General features: G+C 36.8%; 1 protein-coding gene across 1 annotated transcript; it reads left to right on the top strand.

The window, feature by feature from the left end:
- The first annotated feature begins 8,349 nt into the window (after nt 1-8,349).
- LOC104234006 (protein MAIN-LIKE 1-like) lies at nt 8,350-8,883 on the top strand. Its single transcript, XM_070159158.1, has one exon. The coding sequence runs from the start codon at nt 8,350-8,352 to the stop codon at nt 8,881-8,883; it is 534 nt and encodes a 177-aa protein (XP_070015259.1).
- Nucleotides 8,884-25,982: the final 17,099 nt, after the last annotated feature.

The raw sequence follows: 25,982 nt of genomic DNA, 5'->3' as shown, positions 1-25,982 counted from the left end.
GGCACATTTAACACTGTTATTGCCTTAGTTTTGTTTTGAAATTGTTTTACTTCCGCAAGTTTTGGTTATCTTCCGCAAGTTTAGGCTTACCTAGTCGTAGAGACTAGGTGCCGTCACGATGGTTCACGGAGGGCGAACCAGGGTCGTGACACGTCGGGATTCGCTGATTCAAGTCCCTGCGACAAATAAACTTGAAGCTCATTTAGTTGTGAACTATCACCAATATTATCACCTTGAGAACCCCTGAACTCCGTCCAAGAACTAAGGGCTTTTAGGCCCGCAGTTCTTTTAGATGATTGCGAACTAGATGAAGTAGGAGTTGGAACATTTGGTCTAGCATGATCTAAGGCAAGTTGATAAGCATTATAAATTGTTTGAGCATTTATTTTAGTTGAGGCTTTTGCATCTTCAAGTGTAGCAAATTCCTCAGCTGAAAGTGATAAAGCGTTATAAATATTTGTGTACCAAAAGTGAGGACCTCCTAATTTTATTGTAGGATTTAACATGGCAGCAACACCAAAAATATGGGGGATAGGAAAAAAATATTTTTTAAACTTATCTTTCATAGAATTAATAGCAAGTTGATAAATTACCCCACCCTCTAAAAATTGAGTAAACAAATCTGCAAGTGTTGCAATATAAACTAAACAGTTAAAAATAGTAGGATAATATTGCCCAGATAATTCATTTGTAGAAACATGAAATTATTCTAAAAAGTCTACAAGCATTTTAACATTAGTCCAATCCGGATTTGTAAGGTGCTCACATCATCATCATCATCACCACCAACACGAGCATTATACCTTGCGTTTATTGGGTTTCTATATTCATATGCAACAACTAAACTTTCATACATGTAATTCCACCTAGTCGGACAAGGTTTAGGAACCTTTCTTTCTCTAAGGCCAAATTCATCACATTTTTTAAAATATTCTCTAAGTCTACTTCTACGATTTGAATAAAAAAACCAATTAAGAGCCATTTTAACCTTTTCAATTTTCACATTTAAAATTTTTATAACATTAAAACTTAAGAGTTGGAACGAGTTTACCGAATTGACGAACAACTTCTTGAAAATTGAATATCGTTGAAGACTTGAAGACTTGAATACTTCAATTCACCAACTTCACAATTTTTCACGAAATTGCAATAATAAAGTAAGCAATTATAGAAGAAAATTAGAGAGAGATTGATGAATTTGTGAGTAAAAATGAAAGAATGAGGGGGTATTTATAGTTGAGAATAGGGAAAAAGTATAATTATAAAAAGTTTGGGGTTAAAACAAAGTTTGGGTGCCAAATGACTATTTTTTGAAAAGCCAAACGACTAAAATTGCAGGCCAACGACTACTTTTTAAATTTCAGACCGTTGGCCTTTTTTTAAATTTTTTTTTTTTGAAAAATAGTCGTTGGGCCCGTTTGACCAGGTTGAACCGGCCCAGGCCCGCCTGCCGGTCCCGGGCTAAACGGTCCCAGGCTCGCGGTCTAGTTAGAGAGGACCGGCCCACAGTGGGCTTTTAGGCCTGGTAGGGACCGGCCCGTTTGGCCCGTTTGCTAGCGGTCTCGGGCTGGGCCCGGCCCACAATACACCCTTACGTCCCATTCCCCCATGCTCCTCCCCTATTACTCCAACTGTGAGTGCAACCCTTCTACACCCCTTAACCAACAGTGAAATCCTTTCAGCAGTCAACTCTTTTAAACTCTTCAAAGCGCAAGGACCCGATAGTTTACACCCATTTTTCTACCAACACTACTAGTCAAAAGTGGGACCAAAAGTCATCGACTTCTGTTACCACATATTTTTCACATTTCAAATTCCTGAATCCATTAATCAAACTTATGTCTGCCTCATTCCAAAAGTTCGACACACCCCCATGATTACCCAATATCGTCCTATTGGACTATGTTCCACCATCTATAAAATCATCATAAAAATATTAGTTCATCGCACCTCTTATGGCAATGCTTATCAGCCCTACCTAATCTAGCTTTCAATAAAATTGAAGAGCGGCAGATAATGCTATCATTGTACAAGAAATTTTATACCATTTCAAGAAAAAATCGGGTAAAACCAGTTTTATGCTTCTTAAACTTGATCTAGAAAAAGCTTTCGACCACATTGAATGGTCCTTCGTTCGCCAAGCTCTCCAATACTTCAACTTCCCCACTCCCATCATTAACTTAATTATATCATGAGTCACCACTTCTTTACTCTCTATCCTCATTAATGGTACTCGTACCCCCTTTTTCTCACCCTCGAACGGTATTCGTCAGGGTGATCCTCTTTCACCTTACCTTTTTATTTTATGTATGGAATTATTTACTCGTAAAATCAATATGACTGTTGATTATCAACTATGGAAACCCATTTGCCTTTCTACACATAGCCCCGCCTTTTCTCACTTATTCTTTGCGGACGATATTATCCTCACTCTACGACATCAGCCTGTTGTTGTTATGCCATCATTGATATACTCAACGAATTCAATCGTGTCTCTGGTCAAAAAATCAACTTCAACAAATCAAAAATTTTCTTTTCCAAAAATGTTTCCTCTCAGGACAAGAATTTTGTTCTCTCATCCTTCAACATGCCTGTAGGCACATTCTTTGATAAATATCTGGGTTTCTCAATTTATACTCAACGGCCCAACAAACGTCATTTCCAGTTTATCCTTGATAACTTTAAACACCGGCTTGCGGGCCGAAAAACAAACTTCATTACTATGGCAGGGTGTACGACTCTAACTAACACCACTCTGAATAGCCTTCCCAATCACGTCATGCAATACATAAAAATTCTACATAATATACTCTCCCAATTAGAGCGCTGTCAGCGTAATTTCTCTGGGGAAACACCCCCAATAAAAGAAAATCCACCTCGTCAACTAGAATACTGTCACCAGGCCAAAAGCTCAAGGTGGCCTCCGGATACATCGCCTCACACAAAAAAAACAATCCTTATTAGCTAGCCAGGCCTGGCGATGCTCCGCAATCTCTCTTCCTTATGGGTTGCTACCCTTCTTCATAAATATTTTTACCATACAACCAATCCACAAGCTAATGTTGTATTCTGGGCCGGGGTCGGGCCTAAATGGGCCAAACGGGCTTGGCTTAACGGGTCTGGGCTTAGCGGGCCTAGGCTCTGGCGGTCCCGGGCTTCGTGGGCTCAACGGGTGGAACCAGTCCGTGACGGGCCTAAGCCCATATGGTCCTGGGCTAAACGGGCCGGGCTCGTGGGCTTAGCGGGCCTAACGGGCTTTTTTATTTCCGGGCTTTTCTTTAATTTTTTTTTGTTTAAGGCAATTTCTTGTAAACCATATCATGGCTATATAAATAATATATATGTAATATATATGTAGAAATCTAATTATTATAGTGCTTGACGAAAAAGTAAAATAACAAAACAATAGTAAAACTAAATTGCCATGCATAATAAATAAATAAGAAAGTACAACATGAAGCATAAATACGTCTAATAATTTTAAAATAATACAAATTGTTGAAATATCTTAAAGACGAATTTGCGGATAAATACCATCAACACAATACGTTATATGCCTCCTTAAAATGCTTGTGGTACACCCTGAACGAAAATTTAAGACTCTTCCACAGTTCTTGCATTTTAATATTTGGCCTTCTTCATTTTCTTCAAGCACTTCATAGTAGTGCGAAACAAATAAGCGCACTCTTTCCGAACGAGGCATGATGTAACTTGAAAATTAAGATTGAGACTTGAAGTCTTGAAAATTGGAGATTGAGAGATTGAGAGAAATTTAGATTGAGAAATGAGTATTGAGTATTGAAATGAAGAAGAGGGAGGGGGTATTTATAGTGTTAGAGAAGGTTAGTTTTGTAAATTGAAAAAAAAATGGCTATTTGTGCAATATGGCCGTTGGTGGTCATTGGGGGTGGGGCCTTCATTTTGAATTTTGAAAAATCTTGTTTTGTAGTATATATAGTATACTAGTATAGTATATAATATATATATATATATTGTCTTGTAGTATATATTGTATGTTATGTATATATATTACCTTATATATTTTCTTGTAGTATATATTGTATGTTATGTATATATATTATCTTATAAATTTTCTTGTAGTATATATTGTATGTTAGTTCACCAATTTTAGCTTTACCCTTACTACCAAAAATATTTTTCAAAGAAAATGCCATATTAATTATAATTATACTAAATAAAACTAACAAAACTATAATATTAAAACTTAAGAGTTGGAACGCGTTTACCGAATTGCCGAACAACTTCTTGAAAATTGAAAATCGTTGAAGACTTGAATACTTCAATTCACCAACTTCACAATTTTTCACGAAATTTCAATAATAAAATAAGCAATTATAGTAGAGAGATTGAGAGAGATTGATGAATTGGTGAGTAAAAATGAAAGAATGAGGGGGTATTTATAGTTGAGAATTGGAAAAAGTGTAATTATATAAAGTTTGAGGTTAAAATAATGTTTGGGGGCCAAATGGCTATTTTTAAAACTTCTAAACGGTCAAAATTGCAGCCCAACGGCTATAATTTTAATTTTTGACCGTTGCTATTTTTTTTAATTTTTTTTTTAAAAAAAAGTAGTCGTTAGGCCCGGTAAGACCGGCCCAGGCCCGCCAGCTGGTCCTGGGCTCGTGGGCTTTTTTACCATACCCGGCCCGTCACGGGCTTTTTGCACCATTAAGGACCGGCCCACCAGGCCCGACCCACCAGACCCGTTTAGCCCGTTAGGACCGCGGGCCCGGTCCGGTACCGGTCCCAGCCCGGCCCACCGTACAACATTACCACAAGCTCCTGGCTCTTTTATTTGGAACAACATCCTCATAGGCTGGCACCTCTGCCAAAAAGGCATCTGATGGCTCATAGGCGACAACACATTCATCAACTTTTGGTTGGATTCTTTGATCGGATCTAACCAACCCTTGCGTCAATGTATCACTGGGCCTCTACCCCGCCACACTCTTCTTCATACTCTCTAGCAAAACATGGTTTTCAGATGGAGGCTTCACTCATTATCACTGTTTTTTATCAACCACCGTCTTTTGTCCAAAAGCTTCTAGAGGATGACCGATTGGGAACACTTTTTGTTAGACAACTACAACTTAACTGTCCGACTACCAGCGTTGGCAGGGTTTTTTTGCAATGCTCCAGCAACGGCCTCCTCAACTAATAGTTTCCCCCAGACTTTCCCCTCTTGTCGCGACCCATCTAGAGATCGTCTCCCTAGGATGTTGTATATGTTACCTCCTCCTCCTTGTAACGTTCCACCTTAATATAATATAAAGTAGTATCTTTTGCACCCAAAAGGAAAACGGAGACAAGTCCTAATAAGCATGAATAATAGAAAATGAAGGAAAGTAACGTGAAGAACGATGGACGGTCAAGGCACATAAACAAACTTTGCTAACCTCGTTAGGATGGTTATAATAGTAATTAAGTTATATGTAATAGAAGTCTAATTTTTTTAATATATCAATTATAATATTTTTTAAAAATATTTTTATAAATTTATCAATTAATATTTATCGTAATAAAATTTACTTATAATTAATTATGTAATAACTAATTTATATGTTAATATCTTTTAAACGATCACTACATAAAAAATAATAAGTAGACAGCTAAGACAAATAACACTTTTTTCTTGTAAAGATTTAGAATGATTTTGTCCAATTTCAGTGAATCTAAGAAGTAGTGGCAGTAGGCGGTGGAAATACAGAGGAAGATAAGATATAGTAACAGATCATGAGATGTCTCAACTCTCAATCCATTGTCATCAAGTGATGTAGTGCAGTGGATTAGACTGTTCCTCCTTTAACCAAAGATCTCGAGTTCGAGTCCCGGGTATGGAAAAATCTTTGATAGGAAGCGCTACCCCCAAATGGGGCCTTAAATTCGGATACCGAACACCGGACGGAAACCAAAAGAAACTCTCAATCCATTTGGAAAGTGGAATAACATCCATCCGGCAAAAAAAGATAATTTAGTAAAATTTTCAAATATTTTGTTCTCCTAAAATTAAAGGAGCACAGTACCTATCAAAGGTTATGGTGGCGTGATAAGTGGAGGCGGATCTAAGGTTTAAATTTAATGAATTTAATTTTAAAAATTCTCAATATTAAACTCATTATACTATTAAAATTATGAGTAATATAATATTTGCTGAAATTTTAAAAAGTTTTTACATATATATTTATATTCAATATCAAAAGTTAAGAGTTCAAAAAAAAATCAGTAGCCTAAAGGCTCCATACGTCCGTGGTCGTGATAAGTACCCTTTACTCTTAGCTTGAGGTTGCAGCTTGTCGAAAATAGTATCGCTTGATAGAAAGTACTTTACTCCTCAAAATAAAATTATTCGATTCGATTAGACTGATCCAAAACATGTACTGAATACCGTATAAAAGAGAGTCTGAAACCTAAATGTTAGGATTTTTGGACTCAAAATATATTTTTACTGCTAAAAAAAAGATATTTTTCTATATATAACGCGGTATTACACCGCGCTATACTTTAACGATGTTTTTGCCGTTAAAGTATAGCGCGGAGTAATATCGTATTATATATAGCGTGGAGTAATATCGTGTTATATATAGCGCGGAGTAATACCGCGTTATACCTCTTAATTAAAAAGTCTTTCTTCTTCCCCATACGACAGAAACAAAACTCCCCCGCCCCCCCCCCCCCCCATTTTTAAAATACGATAATAGCGCCCCCTCACTCGTTTTCTCCATAAAAAATTCAAGTGGACCCACCCGTCACACAAAAAGATAAGATTGTAGACCCCTCATCCAACCCAAGCTTTCTATTGTTGTGGTTTTCTCATTTCGGGCTCAAAATTTTAATTTTTTTACTTTTCTAAAAACATTAATCGAGGTATTCCGATTTAGTTTATGTCGAAATTCGTATAATAATGCATATTAGTTGTCTTGAATGTGTTTCTATGTTGTTTTGTATTTTGTTTGCGATTAAACTAGTATGTTATTTTTATCAGGATTAAGATATTACAACAACAACAACAACGACCCAGTGAAATCCCACTAGTGGAGCGGATTAAGATATCAGTGTTTTAAAAAAATAATTTAAAAGTTGAGAAATTATTTTTTTGTTAATAAAAATGTTCATAAATTTCTTTTATTGTTTTATATGTAATTTCGTGAATGTTATGTTATTAAAATATATTTATTGTTTTTATTTAGTTTAGATTATTTATTTGCTTAAAGACTAGTGCCATTTTAGCGTAGTAAAATATAGAGCCTTTTAGCGGAGTAAAATATAGAAACTTTTAGTGTAGAATCCCTATAGTTTAAGTATCTACTATATTGATATATCAAACACAAACTATGTCCAATTATAATTTATAAAAATTAATTATTTAATTTATAAATCAATCACACAAAATTATGAAAAATATTGAAACTGACACACATAAGAATTCAGGAAAGCTTGGTGCTACTGGGCCTCAAATATCGAGCCTGGAACCCATAAATATATACGTTGTCCTATTAAAAATTAATTATTTAATTTACAAAACAAATACACAAAATTATAAAAATATTAAAATTGATACACATAAGAATTCAGGATAGTTTGGTGCTACTGAGCCTCAAATATCGAGCCTGGAACCCATAGGTATATACTCTGTCTAATTACAATTTACAAAAATTAATTATTTAATTTATAAATCAAACACACAACATTATGAAAAATATTGAAACTGACACACATAAGAATTCGGGAAAGCTTGATGCTACTGTACCTCAAATATTGAGCCTGGAACCTATAGATATATACGCTGTCCAATTAAAATTAATTATTTAATTTACAAAATAAATACACAAAATTCTAAAAATATTAAAATTAACACAGATAAGAATTCAGGATAGCTTGGTGCTATTGAGCCTCAAATATAGAGCCTGGAACCCATAGATATATATACTGTCCAACTAAAAATTAATTATTTAATTTATAAAACAAAAAAAATTATGAAAAGTATTGAAATTGACACATATAAGAATTCAGGATAGCTTGGTGCTACTGGGCCTCAAATATCGAGCTTGGAACCCAGAGATATACACTCTGTCCAATTAAATATTAATTATTTACAAACAAACATACAAATAATATTGTTTAATTTACAGTAGACGATATGGATGTGCCGTCTGTGCATCCTGGACCTGTCTCCGATGAGCTATTAGTGTTACAGGGCGATCATAGGTCCGCCTACGTATGGGAGGAAGAGCTACTGGCCCAGACTCTCCGCACCAGAGAGTGGACGACTTGTGAGACTTTATGAGGGGCAGAGTTTTTCATGCTCGTGTAGTCCAGCGCCTACGGGATATGGGCTTCTATAGGATTTTTGAGATTGGACGGTTGCAGCTCGACCGGTCTCTAATCACGACCTTGATAGAGCGGTGGCGACCGGAGACGCACACTTTCCACCTGCCCATTGGCGAGGCCACCATCACACTGCAGGATGTTGAGGCTTTATATGTGATGCCTGCTGATGGACTGCCCGTTGCACTGCCTCAGGGTATGAGATCTATGTCGCGTGGCCAGTATTTGGACTTGTTGCAGAAGCTCACTGGTTTCAAGCCACAGGATGAGACTGTATGTTCAGGGACCAGTCGCATTGGTTTGACAACTATTAGACAATATTTGGAGATATTGCACCCCGACATCACCGGCGAGACAGATGATCTACATATTCACCGGTTTACTAGGTTGGTGTTGCTCCTTCTTTTTGGTGGGTTCTTGTTTCCGAACACTTCGGGAAATCTAGTGAGTTTGCAATTTCTACATCATCTTCAGCTGCTAGATGCTTTACCCCAGTACAACTGGGGTGCTGCTATTCTCGCTTATATGTACAGGTAGTTGCGTCGGGCGAGCATGGGCACCCAGAGCGACGTATGTGATTTTCTGCCGCTTCTACATGTGATAACATATTTGAATACTCTGTTCATTATTTCGAATTCTATCTAGTCAAAATTTATCTTAAACTTTACGTCAACTTTATATGTTAGGTTTGGGCCTAAGAGCGGTTCCTGGTGTTGCAGTCACCTCTACCACCGTTACCTCCGGATGTACCATCTCCGTTTCTCCCTCTAGCTAGGAGGTGGGTTCTCCGGCGTGGAAATTATTGAGTTTATGATGCTCATCATAATCTCCCCTTGTCAGGGATGTGTTGGATGTGTTGGAGGGCTGCGTTGACATTCCATGATGGACATTGTAACAACCCGACCGGTCGTTTTAAGCTTTTTCACTTTTCTTGCCAGTTCTCGGGCATGACAAGCCCCGCGTGATGTATTATGACTTATGTAAATCGTTGGTTTTGGGTTTCAGGGTAATCGGAATGAAATTGGAAGAACAGTTCCTAATTTGAAACTTAAAATTTGAAAAGTTTGACCAAGATTTGATTTGTTGGTATATGATCTCGGATAAGAATTTTTATTATTTGGTTAGCTCTGTTAGGTGATTTGGGACTTAGTAGCGTGATCGGAATGCATTTTGGAAGTCCGTGGAAGGTTTAGGCTTGAATTGGCGAAATTGAGATTTTGGCATTTTCCGGTTGATAGGTCAGATTTTGATATAGGGGTCAGAATGGAATTCCGGAAGTTGCAGTAGCTTCGTTGTTTCATTTGTGACGTGTGTGCAAAATTTCAGGTCATTCGGACATAGTTTGGTTGGTTTTTTATCAAAAGCGTAATTCGGAAGATTTGAGAATTTCTTAGGCTTGAATTCGATGCAAATTTGGTGTTTTAATATTGTTTTGAGCGTTCCGAAGATTGGAACAAGTTTGAGTGATGTTATGGGATATGTTGGCCTGTTTGGTTGAGGTCCCGAGGGCCTCGAGTGAGTTTCGGGTGGTCCATCGGGCAATTTCACGTTTTGAAAAGTTGCAGAAATTGTTGATCAGTGTTGCAGAGAAAATGGCCTTCGCATTCGCGAGTAGGCCCTCACGTTCGCGAAGGGTTAGCTGGTGAAGGCTAGAATTTTAGCCTTCGCGTTAGCGAGGCAGGCTCCGCGTTCGCGAAGGAGCTGTGTGATTGGTCATCGCGTTCGCGTGAAGTGGACCGCGTTCACGTAAGAGGAATTGGATAGCTGAGCTTTAGGGTGTTTATTCATCGCGTTCGCGATAGAGGTTACGTGATCGCGAAGGGTTAGTCTGTGGAAGCATCGCATTCGCGAGTGGCAATACACGATCACGAAGAAGGATTTTTGGTCAAAGATGGATTGTGCTTCGCGAACCTGAGGCTTTGACCGCGTTCGCTAAGAAGGGTTTTGATGCCTCGGCAGAATGTTTAAATAGTCATTGTCTGCAATTTTGGGGTTAACTTTCACCATTTTTGGGTGATTTTGGAGCTTTTTGAGAGGATTTGAAGAAGGATTCAAGGGATAACACCTGGAGGTAAGATTTTTGAACTCAATACTCGATTCTTGTGTGAATTCTACCTAATTAATCATGGAAATTAAGCCTAAAATTGAGGAATTAGGGCTTGAATTTGGAGAGTGTAAATTAGGGATTTGAAGGGGCAATTGAGGTCCGATTTTGATGTTCTTAGTATGTATAGACTCGTGAGAGGATGAGGATTCTATTGATGTGACTTTTATTGGATTCCAAGACGTGGGATCGAGGGCCGGGTTTGATCAATTTTGGGAATTTTTATGTAAATTGGATATTTTCGAGTGGACTTTATTCCCTTAGAATATTTTAATAGTTATGTACTGATTGTGGCTAGATTTCGAGCATTCTGAGGTCGATTCGTGGGGGCAAAGGCATCGCGGGCTAGAGTTTGGATCGGATCGAGGTAAGTAATGATTATAAATATTGTCCTAAGGGTTTGAAACCCCGGATTTCACATCGTTGTGCTATTTTGAGATGACACACGCGCTAGATGACGAGCGTGGAGTCGTGCACCGTTGGGGATTGTGACTTGGTCCGTCCCGTATGACTGTTAAGTCGCGTATTTGATTTGAAATATTATGATATTCCATATTTTAGAGATTGATATTACATCTTGGGATGTATGCCATGTTTGGGGCCTTGTGCCGACCTGTTAAGACCCTTAGAGGCATTTTCTCTATTTTTTTTCTCCCCCTATTTGTTTTGAAAGCATATCCTCAGTCATGTTTTACCTGCTATTGTTTAAATCTGGTTTTATCACTTTACTTCTTAAAATGTGAAAACTGTTTGGGCTGAGTTCCCTGTTTTACTGATGGTTTGACTGATTGTGAGGTTGATGACTGAGATAGACCTAGGGTCTGATTGTGAGGGTATTGACTGAGATAGACCGAGGGTCTGATAGTGAGGTTAATGACTGAGAGAGGCCGATGTCCTGGTTGTGAGGATTATATATTTATGGATCGGGTTGCACGCCGCAGCAATATACATATGTATATATATACATGTAAGAGAGGCCGATGGCCTGGTTGTGAGGATTATATATTTATGGATCGGGCTGCACGCCGCAACAATATACATATATATATATATATATATATATATATATATATATATATATATATATAACATGTATATATATATATATATATATATATATATATATATATATATGTATGTATATATATATGTATGTATATATATATATATATATATATATATATATATGTATACATATATATATATATATATATATATATATATATATATATATATATATATATATATATATATATATATATGTGTGTGTGTGTGTGTGTGTGTGTGTGTGTGTGTGTGTGTGTGTGTGTGTGTGTGTGTGTGTGTGTGTGTGTGTGTGTGTTGCAGCGGTTACTATATGGTACTTATATGTATATACATGTATATATATATATATATATATATATGTATATGGATCGGGTTGCACGTCACAGCGATATGTTGGATCGGGCTGCACACCGCAGCGATATAGCGCTTGGGCTGTAGGAGCCCCTCCGGAGTCTGCACACCCCCAGTGAGCGCAGTAGACTATATATATGGATCGAACTGCACGCCGCAGCAATATACGGATCGGGTTGCACGCTGGAGCGGTTACTATATGGTACTTATTGAGTGTGAGTGCTAAGTGTGAGCGTGGACTGATGAGAGTTGAGTCTCGAGTGACTGAGAGGCTTGCCTGAGGGGCTGTATACATATATGAGTGATGCTTTGCCCGAGGGGCTTGTTTTGATGTAATTGTTGTTTTCACTCCTCTTTATACTGAGCCTCTGTTGAGAATGTTGAACACATATTTATAAACAACTTTCATTTAAGCTGGAGTTTTTATGAGATATTCGCTATTTAATCACTGAGTTGGCTTTGTTATTTCCACTAAGATTTTTATGTTATGAGGTATTTATGATTCATGTTTTTCCCGAGGGGCCGATTATGGTTTTCATCTCTTTTATTATAAATGGTATTGAACCCCTACTGAAACTGTTGGAAAGCATTTTAAATGATTTTTACCAAAGGCTGGATTTTAAATGAAACGATTGACTCGTATTCTGATTTGAAAGCATGTTGTGCTTATTTAGTTTATCATAAATATTGATTCATCATTTCCTACTGCTCAGTCTTTATTTACTCTTATTACTTATTGGGTTGGAGTACTCACATTACTCCCTACACCTCGTGTGCATATTCAGGTATTTCGGAACCCGCTAGCGGATGTTGATTGCCCAAAGCGGAGTCATCCGAGTTAGCAAGGTGGTTGCACGACGTTCGTAGCACTGCTTCCTTCCTCTTATTTTCATTGTTGTACTTAGTACATTTTTGACTGTTTTGTTGTATTCAGACCTTGGTAGATGCTCATAACTAGTGACACCCCGATGTCGGGCTTGTGTAATTATTCCGCACATTTCTTTTAAATTTTTATTATGAGATTATTGTTTATAAATGGTATAAAAACAACTTTTATTGGAAAATGGTTTATTCGAGAGTTGTGTCGGCTGGCCTAGTTTCACGATAGCCATCATCATGACCGGGTCGGTTTTTGGTCGTGACAAGTTGGTATCAGAGTCTAGGTTACATAGGTCTCACGAGTCATGAGCAGGTTTAGTAGAGTCTCGCGGATCGGTACGGAGACATATGTATTTATCCTCGGGAGGCTGCAGAACCTTTAGGAAAAACTTCACATTCTTGAATTCTTATCGTGCGTCCTTGATTCAGCTTGATAAGTAACTCTTTGAATTCTTTCCACGCGTTTGTATGGGCACATGAGCGCTTAGTATCAGATTTGCATCGATGGCTTGTGATTCCCCGATCAAGGGGCGAGATGTGATCTCTGTGTGTTGATGTTGGGCCAGTCTAGAAGACTTGAGACTGGATTTTTGCCTATAGCTCGAGCCCTGAGCTATTGATCTCGTGAGCGCGTGCTTCTGGATCTGTATGTTCTGTTGTGTCTCTATTAAGGGGAGTAATAACTGGATAGCTACATGATGAGTATGTTATGACTGCGAGGTGTATTCATATGATATGGAAACGACGAGAAGGGTCTTCCAGAGGATAGAAGAACTATTAGGCACTTGATTTTCATCTTGATTTGAGGTATAGCCCCGAGTTATGGGTGTGTGAAGAATCTTTTCATGTGTTCTAGTTGGGAGTGAAATATTTATGTACGGTATGAGTTTAGGCTTAGGAAATTAAGTGACTGCGTAATGTTTATGACGGTGGAAGGTATACCGAAATATTAGTTTGAGGCAAAACAGGTGGGGTTATCTCCCGCGGAGTGTTCTGAAGTTGTGTGATCCTTATGTTGTCTGTTAGAAGATCTCATTTACAAGTAAATTATATGTGTTGGAATTTAAATTTGAGTTGCTTAAGAGAGTAGGGTTCAACTGCTACGAGAGTGAATGCGAAATTTGCATAAGATTTAAAGTACCAGGTGGTCTGTGTTTCACGAGTGTATGAAGGGTTGAGTTTAAATCTCACTATGGTATTATGGCAGCAATAGAGTATATGTGTTACGAGTTATTGTGTGTGTTTTGGTCCATGGCTTCGAACCAAGTGTGAGAGCCTGCTATTGAAGTTGATTGCGTGGTTATGTGCTATGTTGATTCCAGTTTGAGGCGTATTTGTGAATCAGTTATGGCCTACAGAGATTGAGACCGAGGATGGCTCGAGTAAAGGAAAATTTTGACAAAGGTTGTAGTATGCTTCATAGGTTTGTGAGAATCATGGAATGTCTTGAGTTGTTGTTGGTAAAGGATGCTCGGTGCATAGAGCAGAAAGTTGCTTGGTTTTATCGAGATGAGGTTGCATTCTGCAGTGTCTGAAGTGATAATGAGGAACAGGTTGTTCGGTTCCTTTGATCGGGCTAATTGCGGTTTGAGTAGAGTGGATGACTCTCGAGAATGGTTCTATTGTGTTCAAGATCTTCATGTAACAATTGGGTATTTTCAAGTTGTATATGTGGCTAGCAACTGAGTTTTCATTGGAAGATGTCAAGACTTGTGGTATTTTCTATATTAATTATGGGATTCTATGTATCAGTATCAGGAAGGTAAAGGTAACGAATTTAGATTCGCAGGAAGTCTCTTCAGAGAAAAGTATTTTGAATGTGGTGCTTTTAGGAATATTTAAGAGAGTATTCAACGGCTTATGAGTCTTAGACGGCGTGGTTTTGTGCTTGGGTCTCGTGTGGTGAGTCTGGGTTGAGGAATTGTGGTGTTGTAGCAAGAAGAAGTGTCAAGCTGATAGTAGATCAGAAGGAAACTCGGATAGATGGGATAGTTTGGTAGTAGGCCGAGTCGGTATGGTAAGGATATGATTAGTTCTTGGATTCTTACGAGGTAATGAGTTTCTACAGGTATTTCGCGGAAATTCTTTTGGGTTCTAGTGACCTGCGTAACTCAATTGAGTTAGAAGGATTCAGTCCTGACGGTTTAGTGTTGTGCAAATGGAACTCGGAGAGTTCTAGATAGTTTCTACCACAGTTAGAAGGGTATATTTTTCCTATTGGCATGGGGATCATGGGATGTATAATGATCTTCTCCTAGATGTGATAGAATAAAAAAATTCTTGGCTGGTTGAGTAAGTAGTTGCTTGTAGCTCGGAGTGGGATGCGGAGTTCTCATAATCTTTATTTAGGTATAGTATATGCGGTATGTTGTGTAGGGTTGAGGTTTGCATGTGTAAGGTCACGGTTCAATTTTGAAAGAAAGGTCATAAATTCTTAGATAGCATGGGCAGCTTCAAGTGACTAGATGAATGAGATCACAGATTGGTGTGGCTTGATGAGGGTATACCTTTCAGATAGGGCGATGTGTTTGAGTTATGGATGCTTTATTGGTATTGCGGCACTATCTTGTCCGATCGCCTGATGATATTCGAGTCTACTTGGGGGCACAGAAAAATTATAGGTGTACCTCTCATGAGATGATTGAGTACTAGAGGTGTGCTATATATACGAGCGGCGGAATTGGGATCAGATATGGTAATTCGTGTGCTTTATGGACTTGGAGACTAGAAGTTCTCATATACAGGTTAGCTCGTGGTTGTGGACGTCAAAGATGTGGGTAAGTTAGTAAGATGATAGTGTGTGCTATGATTCAATCATTGTGAACCTTCGGAGGATTATTTATCCATTGTGTGTGACTAGCATTGATGTGTGGTTCATTGATAGACCTATATGTATGTGTGTTTTGCATCAAGACGGATTTGTTGACTTCGAGTTGCCATTGGTGAGAGATATGCTAATTCGGTTGTTATTGAGCTATTAATAATCAGGGGGATCTATGAATTACCTTTCTGTGTTGCGAGCCGTTAGGATTTGTTGATTATAGGCACATGTGGCGCGGTGTTATTAGGGCCTCTCAGCAAAATTCGAGCGGGAAGGCACTGGGTATTGCTCGGTGGATGGAATATCAGTTATGTCCTTTCGAGTTGTGTGGTGTTACGTAATTGCCTCGCGGTGGTTATGATGATTGCTTTGGTCTTAGATATCATATTGCGCACGGTTGTCGATTTTGAGCATAGTAACTTAAGGTGTCTCATGTGGACCAGTGTTTGGATGAGGTCGCGCATTGGGGCGAAGTTATGTGGAGGTATGACCTTGCGGGTTAGATTCGTGTGTTCTGTTTCTATGATGTGTGACGAGTTCTCAGCCTTATATTGTGGTGGTACTGGTGAGCTTGCGGTACAACTCTTTCATTTGAGTCATTTTCATGAATTGAGTAAGTTCGGATTGTGGCTTATTGGTGCACTGATTGCACAAGTCATGGTTTTAGTCTGTATTGATGTGTCAATATCACCAGAGTAGTTGTGTTGGATTAGATGAGATCGTCGGGATCTTTAATGACTGCAAACAAACTTGATTTCATCATGTTGGAAGGATAATATCGAGGTTCAACTTAGAAATTTGCTATGGTCTTTGCCAAAGGAGAAGTGGCTTCATGAATAGTTGATCTGAGAAAACGGTTATGGCTTACTGCATGTTTTATTTATCATTGGCAGTATATGGAAGTGTTGGAATGAGACTCTAGTTGATAAGAGGTTTCCTATCAATATTCGGCTGTTGTATGCAGCTGCTGTGATTAGAAGTTATCGCTGCAAGCGTTTGAGCTATGTGGTATATCACGTAATCGCACCGAGGTTGCAGGTATGGGTTATTACAGCTTGTTCGGTCTTAGTCAGAGTATAGATGTGAGATTTTGATCTTGTGGATGATTTTAGAAGTGAAAATGTGGTTCTAAGGTTCATGGACTAGGTTGGACTGTGAAATTTCAGTTATATTGTGTTATCGGACCTATACGAGATAGGTTGATGTGGTATCACCCCCGGGTATGTGCATGATAAGGTTATTTAGCGATTGCTTGGCTTTTGGAGAAACTCTGGGCACGTTCGAGAACGAACGTATGTTTAAGTGGGGGAGGATGTAACGACCCGACCTGTACTTTTGAGATTTTTTGCATTGCTCGCCAGTTCTTGGGCATGACAAGCCCCGCGTGATGTATTATGACTTATGTAAATCGTTGGTTTTGGTTTTCAGGGTAATCGGAATGAAATTGGAAGAACAGTTCCTAATTTGAAACTTAAAATTTGAAAAGTTTGACCAAGATTTGACTTGTTGGTATATGATCTCGGATCGAAATTTTTATGATTTGGTTAGCTCCGTTAGGTGATTTGGGACTTAGGAGCGTGATCGGAATGCATTTTGGAAGTCCGTGGAAGGTTTAGGCTTGAATTGGCGAAATTGAGATTTTGGCGTTTTCTCGTTGATGGGTAAGATTTTGATATAGGGGTCGGAATAGAATTCCGGAAGTTGCAGTAGCTTTGTTGTTTCATTTGTGACGTGTGTGCAAAATTTCAGGTCATTCGGACATGGTTTGGTTGGTTTTTTATCAAAAGCGTAATTCGGAAGATTTTGGAATTTCTTAGGCTTGAATTCGATGCAAATTTGGTGTTTTAATATTGTTTTGAGCATTCCGAAGATTGGAACAAGCTTGAGTGATGTAATGGGATATGTTGGCATGTTTAGTTGAGGTCTCGAGAGCCTCGAGTGAGTTTCGGGTGGTCCATCAGGCCATTTCATGTTTTGAAAAGTTGCTGAAATTGCTAATCAGTGTTGCAGAGAAAATGGCCTTCGCATTCGCGGAAGGTTAGCTGGTGAAGGCTGGAATTTTAGCCTTCGCGTTTGCGAGGCAGGCTTCACGTTTGCGAAGGAGCTGTGTGATTGGTCATCGCGTTCGCGTAAGAGGAATTGGGCAGCTGGGCTTTAGGGTGTTTATTCATCGCGTTCGCGATAGAGGTTATGCGATCGCGAATGGTTAGTCTGTGGAAGCATCGCGATAGAGGTTATGCGATCACGAATGGTTAGTCTGTGGAAGCATCGCGTTCTCTAGTGGCAATACGCGATCACGAAGAAGGATTTTTGGTCAAAGATGGATTGTGCTTCGCGAACGAGAGGCTTTGACCGCGTTCGCGAAGAAGGGTTTTGATGCCTAGGCAAAATGTTTAAATAGCCATTGTCCGCGATTTTGGGGCTAACTTTCACCATTTTTGGACGATTTTGGAGTTTTTTGAGAGGATTTGAAAAGGGATTCAAGAGATAACACCTGGAGGTAAGATTTTTGAACTCAATACTCGATTCTTGTGTGAATTCTACCTAATTAATTATGAAAATTAAGCCTAAAATTGAGGAATTAGGGCTTGAATTTGGAAAGTGTAAATTGGAGATTTGAAGGGGCAATTGAGGTCCAATTTTGATGTTCTTGGTATGTATAGACTCGTGAGAGGATGAGGATTCTATTTATGTGACTTTTATTGAATTTCGAGACGTGGGCCCGAGGACCGGGTTTGATCAATTTTGGAATTTGTTTATGTAAATTGGATATTTTTCGAGTGGGTTTTGTTTCATTAGCATATTTTAATAGTTATGTACTGATTGTGGCTAGATTTCGACCATTCGGAGGTCGATTCGTGGGGGAAAAGGCATCGCAGGCTAGAGTTTGGACCGGATCGAGGTAAGTAATGATTGTAAATATTGTCCTGAGGGTTTGAAACCCCGGATTTCACATCGTTGTGCTATTTTGATGTGACACACACGCTAGATGACGAGCGTGGAGTCGTGCACCGTTGGGAATTGTGACTTGGTCCGTCCCGTACGACTGTTAAGTCGCGTATTTGTTTTGAAATCTTATGATATTCCATATTTTAGAGATTGATATTACATCTTGGGTTGTATGCCATGTTTGGGGCCTTGTGCCGACCTGTTGAGACCTTTAGAGGCATTTTCACTATTTTTTTCCTTATTCTATTTGTTTTGAAAGCATATCCTTAGTCATGTTTTACCTGTTATTGATTAAATCTGGTTTTATCACTTTACTTCTTAAAATGTGAAAATTGTTTGGGCTGAGTTCCCTGTTTACTGATGGTCCGACTGATTGTGAGGTTGATGACTGAGATAGACCGAGGGTCTGATTGTGAGGTTGATGACTGAAATAGACCGAGGGTCTGATTGTGAGGGTATTGACTGAGATAGACCGAGGGTCTGATAGTGAGGTTAATGACTGAGAGAGGTCGAGGGCCTGGTTGTGAGGATTATATATTTATGGATCGGGTTGCACGCCGCAACAATACATATATATATATATATATATATATATATATATATATATATATATATATATATATATATATATATATATATATATATATGGATCGGGCTGCACGCCGCAGCGATATAGCGCTTGGGCTATAGGATCCCATCCGGAGTCTACACACACCCCAGTGAGCGCAATCGACTATATATATAGATAGGGCTGCACATTGCAGCGATATACGGATCAGGTTGCACGCCGCAGCAGTTACTATATGGTACTTATTGAGTGTGAGTGCTGAGTGTGAGCTTGGACTGATAAGAGTTGAGTCTCGAGTGACTGAGAGGCTTGCCCGAAGGGCTGTATACATATATTAGTGATGCTTTGCCCGAGGGGCTTGTTTTGATGTAATTGTTGTTTTCACTCCTCTTTATACTGAGCCTCTGTTGAAAATGTTGAACAAATATTTTTAAATAACTTTCATTTAAGCTGGAGTTTTTATGAGATATTCGCTATTTAATCACTGAGTTGACTTTGTTATTTCCACTAAGATTTTTATGTTATGAAATGTTTATGATTCCTATTTTGCCCGAGGGGCCGATTATGGTTTTCATCTCTTTTATTATAAATGGTATTGAACCCCTATTGAAACTGTTGGAAAGCATTTTAAATGATTTTTACCAAAGACTGAATTTTAAATGAGACGATTGACTCGTATTCTGATTTGAAAGCCTGTTGTGCTTATTTAGTTTATCATAAATGTGAATTCATCATTTCCTACTGCTCAGTATTTATTTACTCTTATTACTTACTGGGTTGAAGTACTTACATTACTCTCTGCACCCCGTGTGCAGATTCAGGTATTTCGGAACCCGGTAGCGGGTATTGATTGCCCAGATGCGGAGTCATCAGAGTTAGCAAGGTGGCTGCACGACTTTCGCAGTACTGCTTCCTTCATCTTATTTTCATTGGTGTACTTAGTACATTTTTTACTGTTTTGTTGTATTCAGACCTTGGTAGATGCTCATGACTAGTGACACCCCGATGTCGGGCTTGTGTAATTATTCCGCACTTTTCTTTTAAATTTACATTATGAGATTATTGTTTATAAATGGTATAAAAATAACTTTTATTGGAAAATGGTTGATTCGAGAGTTGTGTCGGCTGGCCTAGTTTCACGATAGGCGCCATCACAACCGGGTCGGTTTTTAGTCGTGACAGACATTTTCTTGTTGGTGATGACCCCCGAATGGACCACTGTGATCCAACATGCCAAAACTACTCATATTCTAATTGGGCGTGGGGTCTTAACTTGTAAAATTCATATCCGGACGGTACCCACTGTGAAAAATATGAGTGTTAATACAAATTCAATTCAACAAAAAAATAAATATCGTAACAGAAAGGAAAATTGAAGTTTACCAGTCGTCTTGTGGATTATGTAAAGTAGGAGAGAAATTATTTCCTCGCTTTTCATTCGCCCGCGGAAATAAGTTAAGACCCGGCCCAACTCTTTCGTCAGAACCTGTTGGGCTAAAATTGCTCCAGAATAACCACCCGATGACTGGAGGTTATTCCTGTTTTGCGAAATCTCATTATTACCAACGTCTTTAGCCTTGACGTACATTTCCAACAATTTTATCACAATAAATTCCCTGTATTCATCCGGAATTCGCAAAAAATCTCTAAGAGTTTTATCATCTTCGATTTTAAACTCAGAATAACAAGCAAACCTCTGTGGAGTCGCAGAATATAAAAATCTACCGGTTACTTTAAGGTTCACCGAACGTTCCCTCACACTCATTTTTTTACGTAACAACGATACGAATTTATCATATTCAATTGTAAGCGGCAATTTAACATGACACTGTGGAGATAAACTATATCTCACAGAGTTATTCTCCACTACAACCTCACTCCCCCAATATAATGAAACCCTTATTTTTGGCTCTTCAGACATTATAAAAAATTCTTGATAGCAAGAAGAAAAATTTGAACGGAAGTTAGAATATTTTTTGAATGGATTTTCATAAAATTCTAACGCCTTTAAATAAGGCAATGCCTAGCTCGAGGGGCTAATTTTTTGATGTATAGCGCGGTATTACACCGCGCTATGCCCATTTGAATTATTGTTATATCAGTTAACTGCAGGAGACTTAGTGGTGGGCCCACAAATAGGTATAGCGCGGTATTACACCGCGCTATATATATTTGAATTACAGTTATGCCAGTTAAATGTAGGAGACTAATTGGTGGGTCCACAAACAGGTATAGCGCTGTATTACTCCGCGCTATATATAACGCGGTATTACACCGCGCTATACTTTAACGACAGAAACATCATTAAAGTATAATGCGGTGTAATATTACGTTATATATAGAAAAATATTTTTTTTAGACAGTAAAAATATATTTTGAGTCCAAAAACCCAACATTTAGGTTTCGGACTCGTATAAAAGATCTAAAAGTAAAAAAGAAGCACATTATAGGACCATTCCACATATAAACATCGCACCAATATCTTCAACCTTTTGTCAGGTTCATCTCAGTTCAATTGATGTAGACTTTTCTAACAACTGCATAACTGGTCAAGCCGCAATTACATACAGAATCATACGCCACTTGGAAAACTATAAGCACCCTTTAGGCTCATATTGGGACAAGTGTTAGGCCCTATTCAAATTGACTAGATTATCTTTGCCCGTGCGTATCTCCCACTCATTAATTTCTAATTTATTATAATCACTTGTGTATTTCAAATTTAACTAATAGATGTCAAAGTTTTTTTTTTTAGTCTTAGTAATAAAAGTAATTATGAAGCAAATATGTATTTTTAAATTGTCAACTTGTTAGAATATTAAGGTAAAATTAAGAACAAATAAGATGCACAAAAGTGAGAAAATAAACACAAAGCTCTTTAAAGGACCTCCAATTTTAATTTTTTTAAATAATATTTTCTAAAAATTTGTGAAAACAAATGCTTGAATGAATATTGTGACCCCCCCAAACTCATTCGTAGTTCTATCTTTCTTTGTTTTATATATCTTTTATTTAATTATAATATTTTAAATAAGTTTTATTATTTCAATTTGACGCTCGATGGATATTTTTTTTAAAAAATTAACCTTGCAAATGTGCAAGGATCATTCTCATTTCTTTGCTTACTTGAGCGTAGTTACAAATAATGGACTCTTAATACCCTTCATGTGCTTCATTTATCTCATTTACGTTTGAGTTATTTAGAAAGTAGGCTTGGTTAATATATACACGTTAGTAATTGTAAAGTAAACATTGGTTTCTTTATTTACTTTCTCCCTTCTTTATTCTTCACAGTTCTTTAAAAACTTTTTGAGAAAATTTTAAATAAATACAAAGACCTTCAAATAAAATTTAACTGCGTAATAGAAAATTAAACAAAAAATATGACCATGAGATAAAATATGTCTTTTTGCAAATTATTATTATTATTCAAGTTGAACGAATGAAGGCTAACAATGGCTGGGACATTTTAAGTGCCCGTTTGGACATAAAATTTGATAGAAGATTTTTCCCAAAAAAAAATTTATTTTTTTCGAAATGAGCGTTTGTTCATAAAATTTCCAATTTTCACTTGAAGATGCATTTTTTAAATTTTCGAAAATTTAAAAAACTGCAAAAAGCTGTTTTTCAAAATGTTTACTCAAATCACTCACAAAACTTCAAAAATAACCCAAACTAAAATTTATGTCCAAATACAACTTTAAATTTCAAATGCCATTTTTACTTGAAAAATATTTTCACCATTTTTTCGAATTTTACAATTCTTATGTCCAAACGCCTACTAATTTTGTTATAATAGATAGGAGTAATTGGTTGAATGAGTTAAAATATTTGTATGCTCAAAAACATAAATTAATGGGCAAGTTATATAAAAAAAGTTAGCTATGGAAATGGAATTGTCAGCCGCAATCATAATGAGAGATGGACCCACTAAAAATTTACACGATTGCCTCAAAGGGCTTAAAAGTCTGCACCGTCAAAATTTACTAAAGCTACTGTAGTTATCAACTTATTGGACCAATCAAAACTCAAAACAGTATTTAAATAATCAATGACTAAAATTGTTACAAATAAAATGACGGGAAGAGGGTTTGGTCGGCAAGCTTGCAAGACAACGCCCAGCTGCTTCCAAGCCTCTTCTATATATTAAGAATATATTTAGTAAAATTCAAAAGCACAAATTCTTTGAGAAAATGCACACAGGAGATTCAATGTAAAAGAAGTGACGTGAAAATAGGTAATAACACTAAGATTTTTCTCATTAACTTCCCTGTGGCATGATATTATACATAACACCTTTCAACCACGTATTGTTTTAGTTTAAACAGAGCTTCACTCAAACAGGCTTCAAAAAACAAATATTTTTTTATTATTTTTTTTTAAAATTAAAGTGTTTGACCAAACTTTTAAAAGATAAAAGTATTTTGGAGAAGCAGAAGCAGTTTTGGAGGAACATGTTTAAAGTAATTTTTCCTCAAAATCGTTTTTTGATATTATACTTAACACCTTTCAACCACGTATTGTTTTAGTTTAAACAGAGCTTCGCTCAAACAGGCTTCAAAAAACAAATCTTTTTTTTATTATTTTTTTTTAAAATTAAAGTGTTTGACCAAGTTTTTAAAAGACAAAAGTATTTTTGGAGAAGCAGAAGCAGTTTTGGAGAAACAGATTAAAGTAATTTTTCCTCAAAATCGTTTTTTTGAAAAGTACCTATGAGAAAAATACACTTAAAAACACATTTTAAAAGCTTGGTCAAACACTAATTACTGCTCAGAAGTGTTTTTCAAATTAATTAGTCAAACACAAACTGTTTCTCATCAAAAGTACTTTTGAGAAAAGCACTTGTGAAAAAAAATATTTTTCAAAATACGTTAAGTTTTGAATCTTGGCCAAATAGGCTATGTCTTTCTATGTTATAAAATTGATAATTCGCCTATTTTTAATGTTAAAATTTTATTTTTTACGGAAGGATAAATAACAATTTAAAAATTACTCCTTTTAATCCCATTGAAAAGGAAGAAGAAATAAAAATTCAAGAATCTATACCAGGAATGGAGTGTATAATAAAAAATAAAGAAGTAGTTGATCCTGTGGTTAAAATATTCTAGTTTGTGATAGAGTTGGATGGGAGTGGCCTGAAACGATAGATTGGGAACTAAATGAAAAGTTCCTTCACCAATATACAAAAGAGAAAATATGTAATGGGCAAACTAGTCGAATATCGGCTAGTTTTTGGACAGCCAGTGCCCCCTGGCCACTTTGATTGTGAGGAGCGAAGAGTAAACTTAGAGAGCTCGTTTAGCCAAGCTGTTAAAAATTAATATTTATTTATGCTGAAAATATTTTTGTTTAAAAGTGATCTTAGTAAAAAAAAATACTTTTAAAGCTTAACAATATGTTTGGCAAATTCATTTTACAAGTACTTTTAGCACTATTTAATAAGCAAATTGTATTTAATCAATCTTTTCAAAAAATACTTTTAAGTGTCTAATTACGAAAAAGGACCGAAAATGTCTAGTGTACAATTAGTATTATTTTAAAAAATAGATAGGATTTTAAATATTTATTATACAAGAATTTAAGTAATATTTTGCTTTTATTTAATTAAAATATAAAGCATAAAATAATAAATATGAAATATTTCAATCAATATAACATATAGATATATCAAAGCAATAATATTCGTAGAGAATGTGCTAACAAGTTACATGTATGAAAATTAATCTCTATTCTTGAGAAAATAACAAATTAGTTGATATTGCATTCTGTCAACAATTACATATATATGCACGCGAAAAGGAAATAAAAATAAAAATTTAAACCGGAGAACATATAATTTAGTATACTATAAAAGAAAAGAAAATTATATCTTGTAAGAAACATGTTTGAATCTGGTGATTATCCTTGTTCATTCAAAGAGTAATATGAAATAAAGTAACGAGAGATCTATTTATAGTAGAGAGATTATTTCAAAGAGGAATAAGAGAAGGAGAATAAAAATTTTATAAAAATAAAAAAGAGAAGAATGGGATGATATAAACAAAAAAGTTAAATTAATAAGGAATAATTTAAGCAATATGAATTTATGATAAGGATATTTTTTACCTTTAAAAATTAATTTTCTACTCCTACTTCTTGGAAGAAGTTAGAATTTATAGGTTCTTGCCAAAAGCAAAAATATTATTTTCTCAAAAGCACCTCAATGTCGTGGCCAAACACCTCAAATTTTTAAAAATATATATTTTTTTACCAAAAAAATAATTTTGGCCTTCTAGAAGTGTCACGACCCAAGTTCGCCCACCGTGAACTATCGTGACGGCACCTAGTCTCTACGACTAGGTAAGCCTAACAATTTCGGAAAAAGAAAAAACAACAGATAAAACAAATAAAACTGTGGAATAAATATAGTGAAGGTTTAAAGATGTCACTCGGCATATACAATATAACTCTCAAACTAAACAACTTCTCAAAACCCGGAATCTCATAAAATCACAAGTTGTTGAATAACTACAAATGTCTAACTCCAGCATGTCTAAACAAAAGTAAATACAGAAGGGCTAATACTATGAGCGAGAATGGAAAGGGACTCCTCGGTTTGCGGACGCGACAGATATACCTCGAAATCTCTGGAAAATTACCTCACCTCAAGGGTAGTAGGGCTGAGTCGAAGTACCTAGATCTGCACATGAAAAACATGCGCAGAAAGAGCATGAGTACACCACAACGGTACTCAGTAAGTGTCAAGCCTAACCTCGGTCGAGTAGTGACGAGGAAGGTCAGGGCCCTACTGATTATAGCTGAAAAATGAGGCAAAACTGTATAGAATAAGACAATATAATTAAATATTAACAGTATAAAGTAACACATGCTAATAAGAATAACAACAAATACAACAGAGAAAAAATATTACAAAAAGA

Source organism: Nicotiana sylvestris, chromosome 10 (assembly GCF_000393655.2).
Source record: "Nicotiana sylvestris chromosome 10, ASM39365v2, whole genome shotgun sequence".
Classification (NCBI taxonomy): domain Eukaryota; kingdom Viridiplantae; phylum Streptophyta; class Magnoliopsida; order Solanales; family Solanaceae; genus Nicotiana; species Nicotiana sylvestris.
This window is presented reverse-complemented; position numbering and strand designations above follow the sequence as displayed.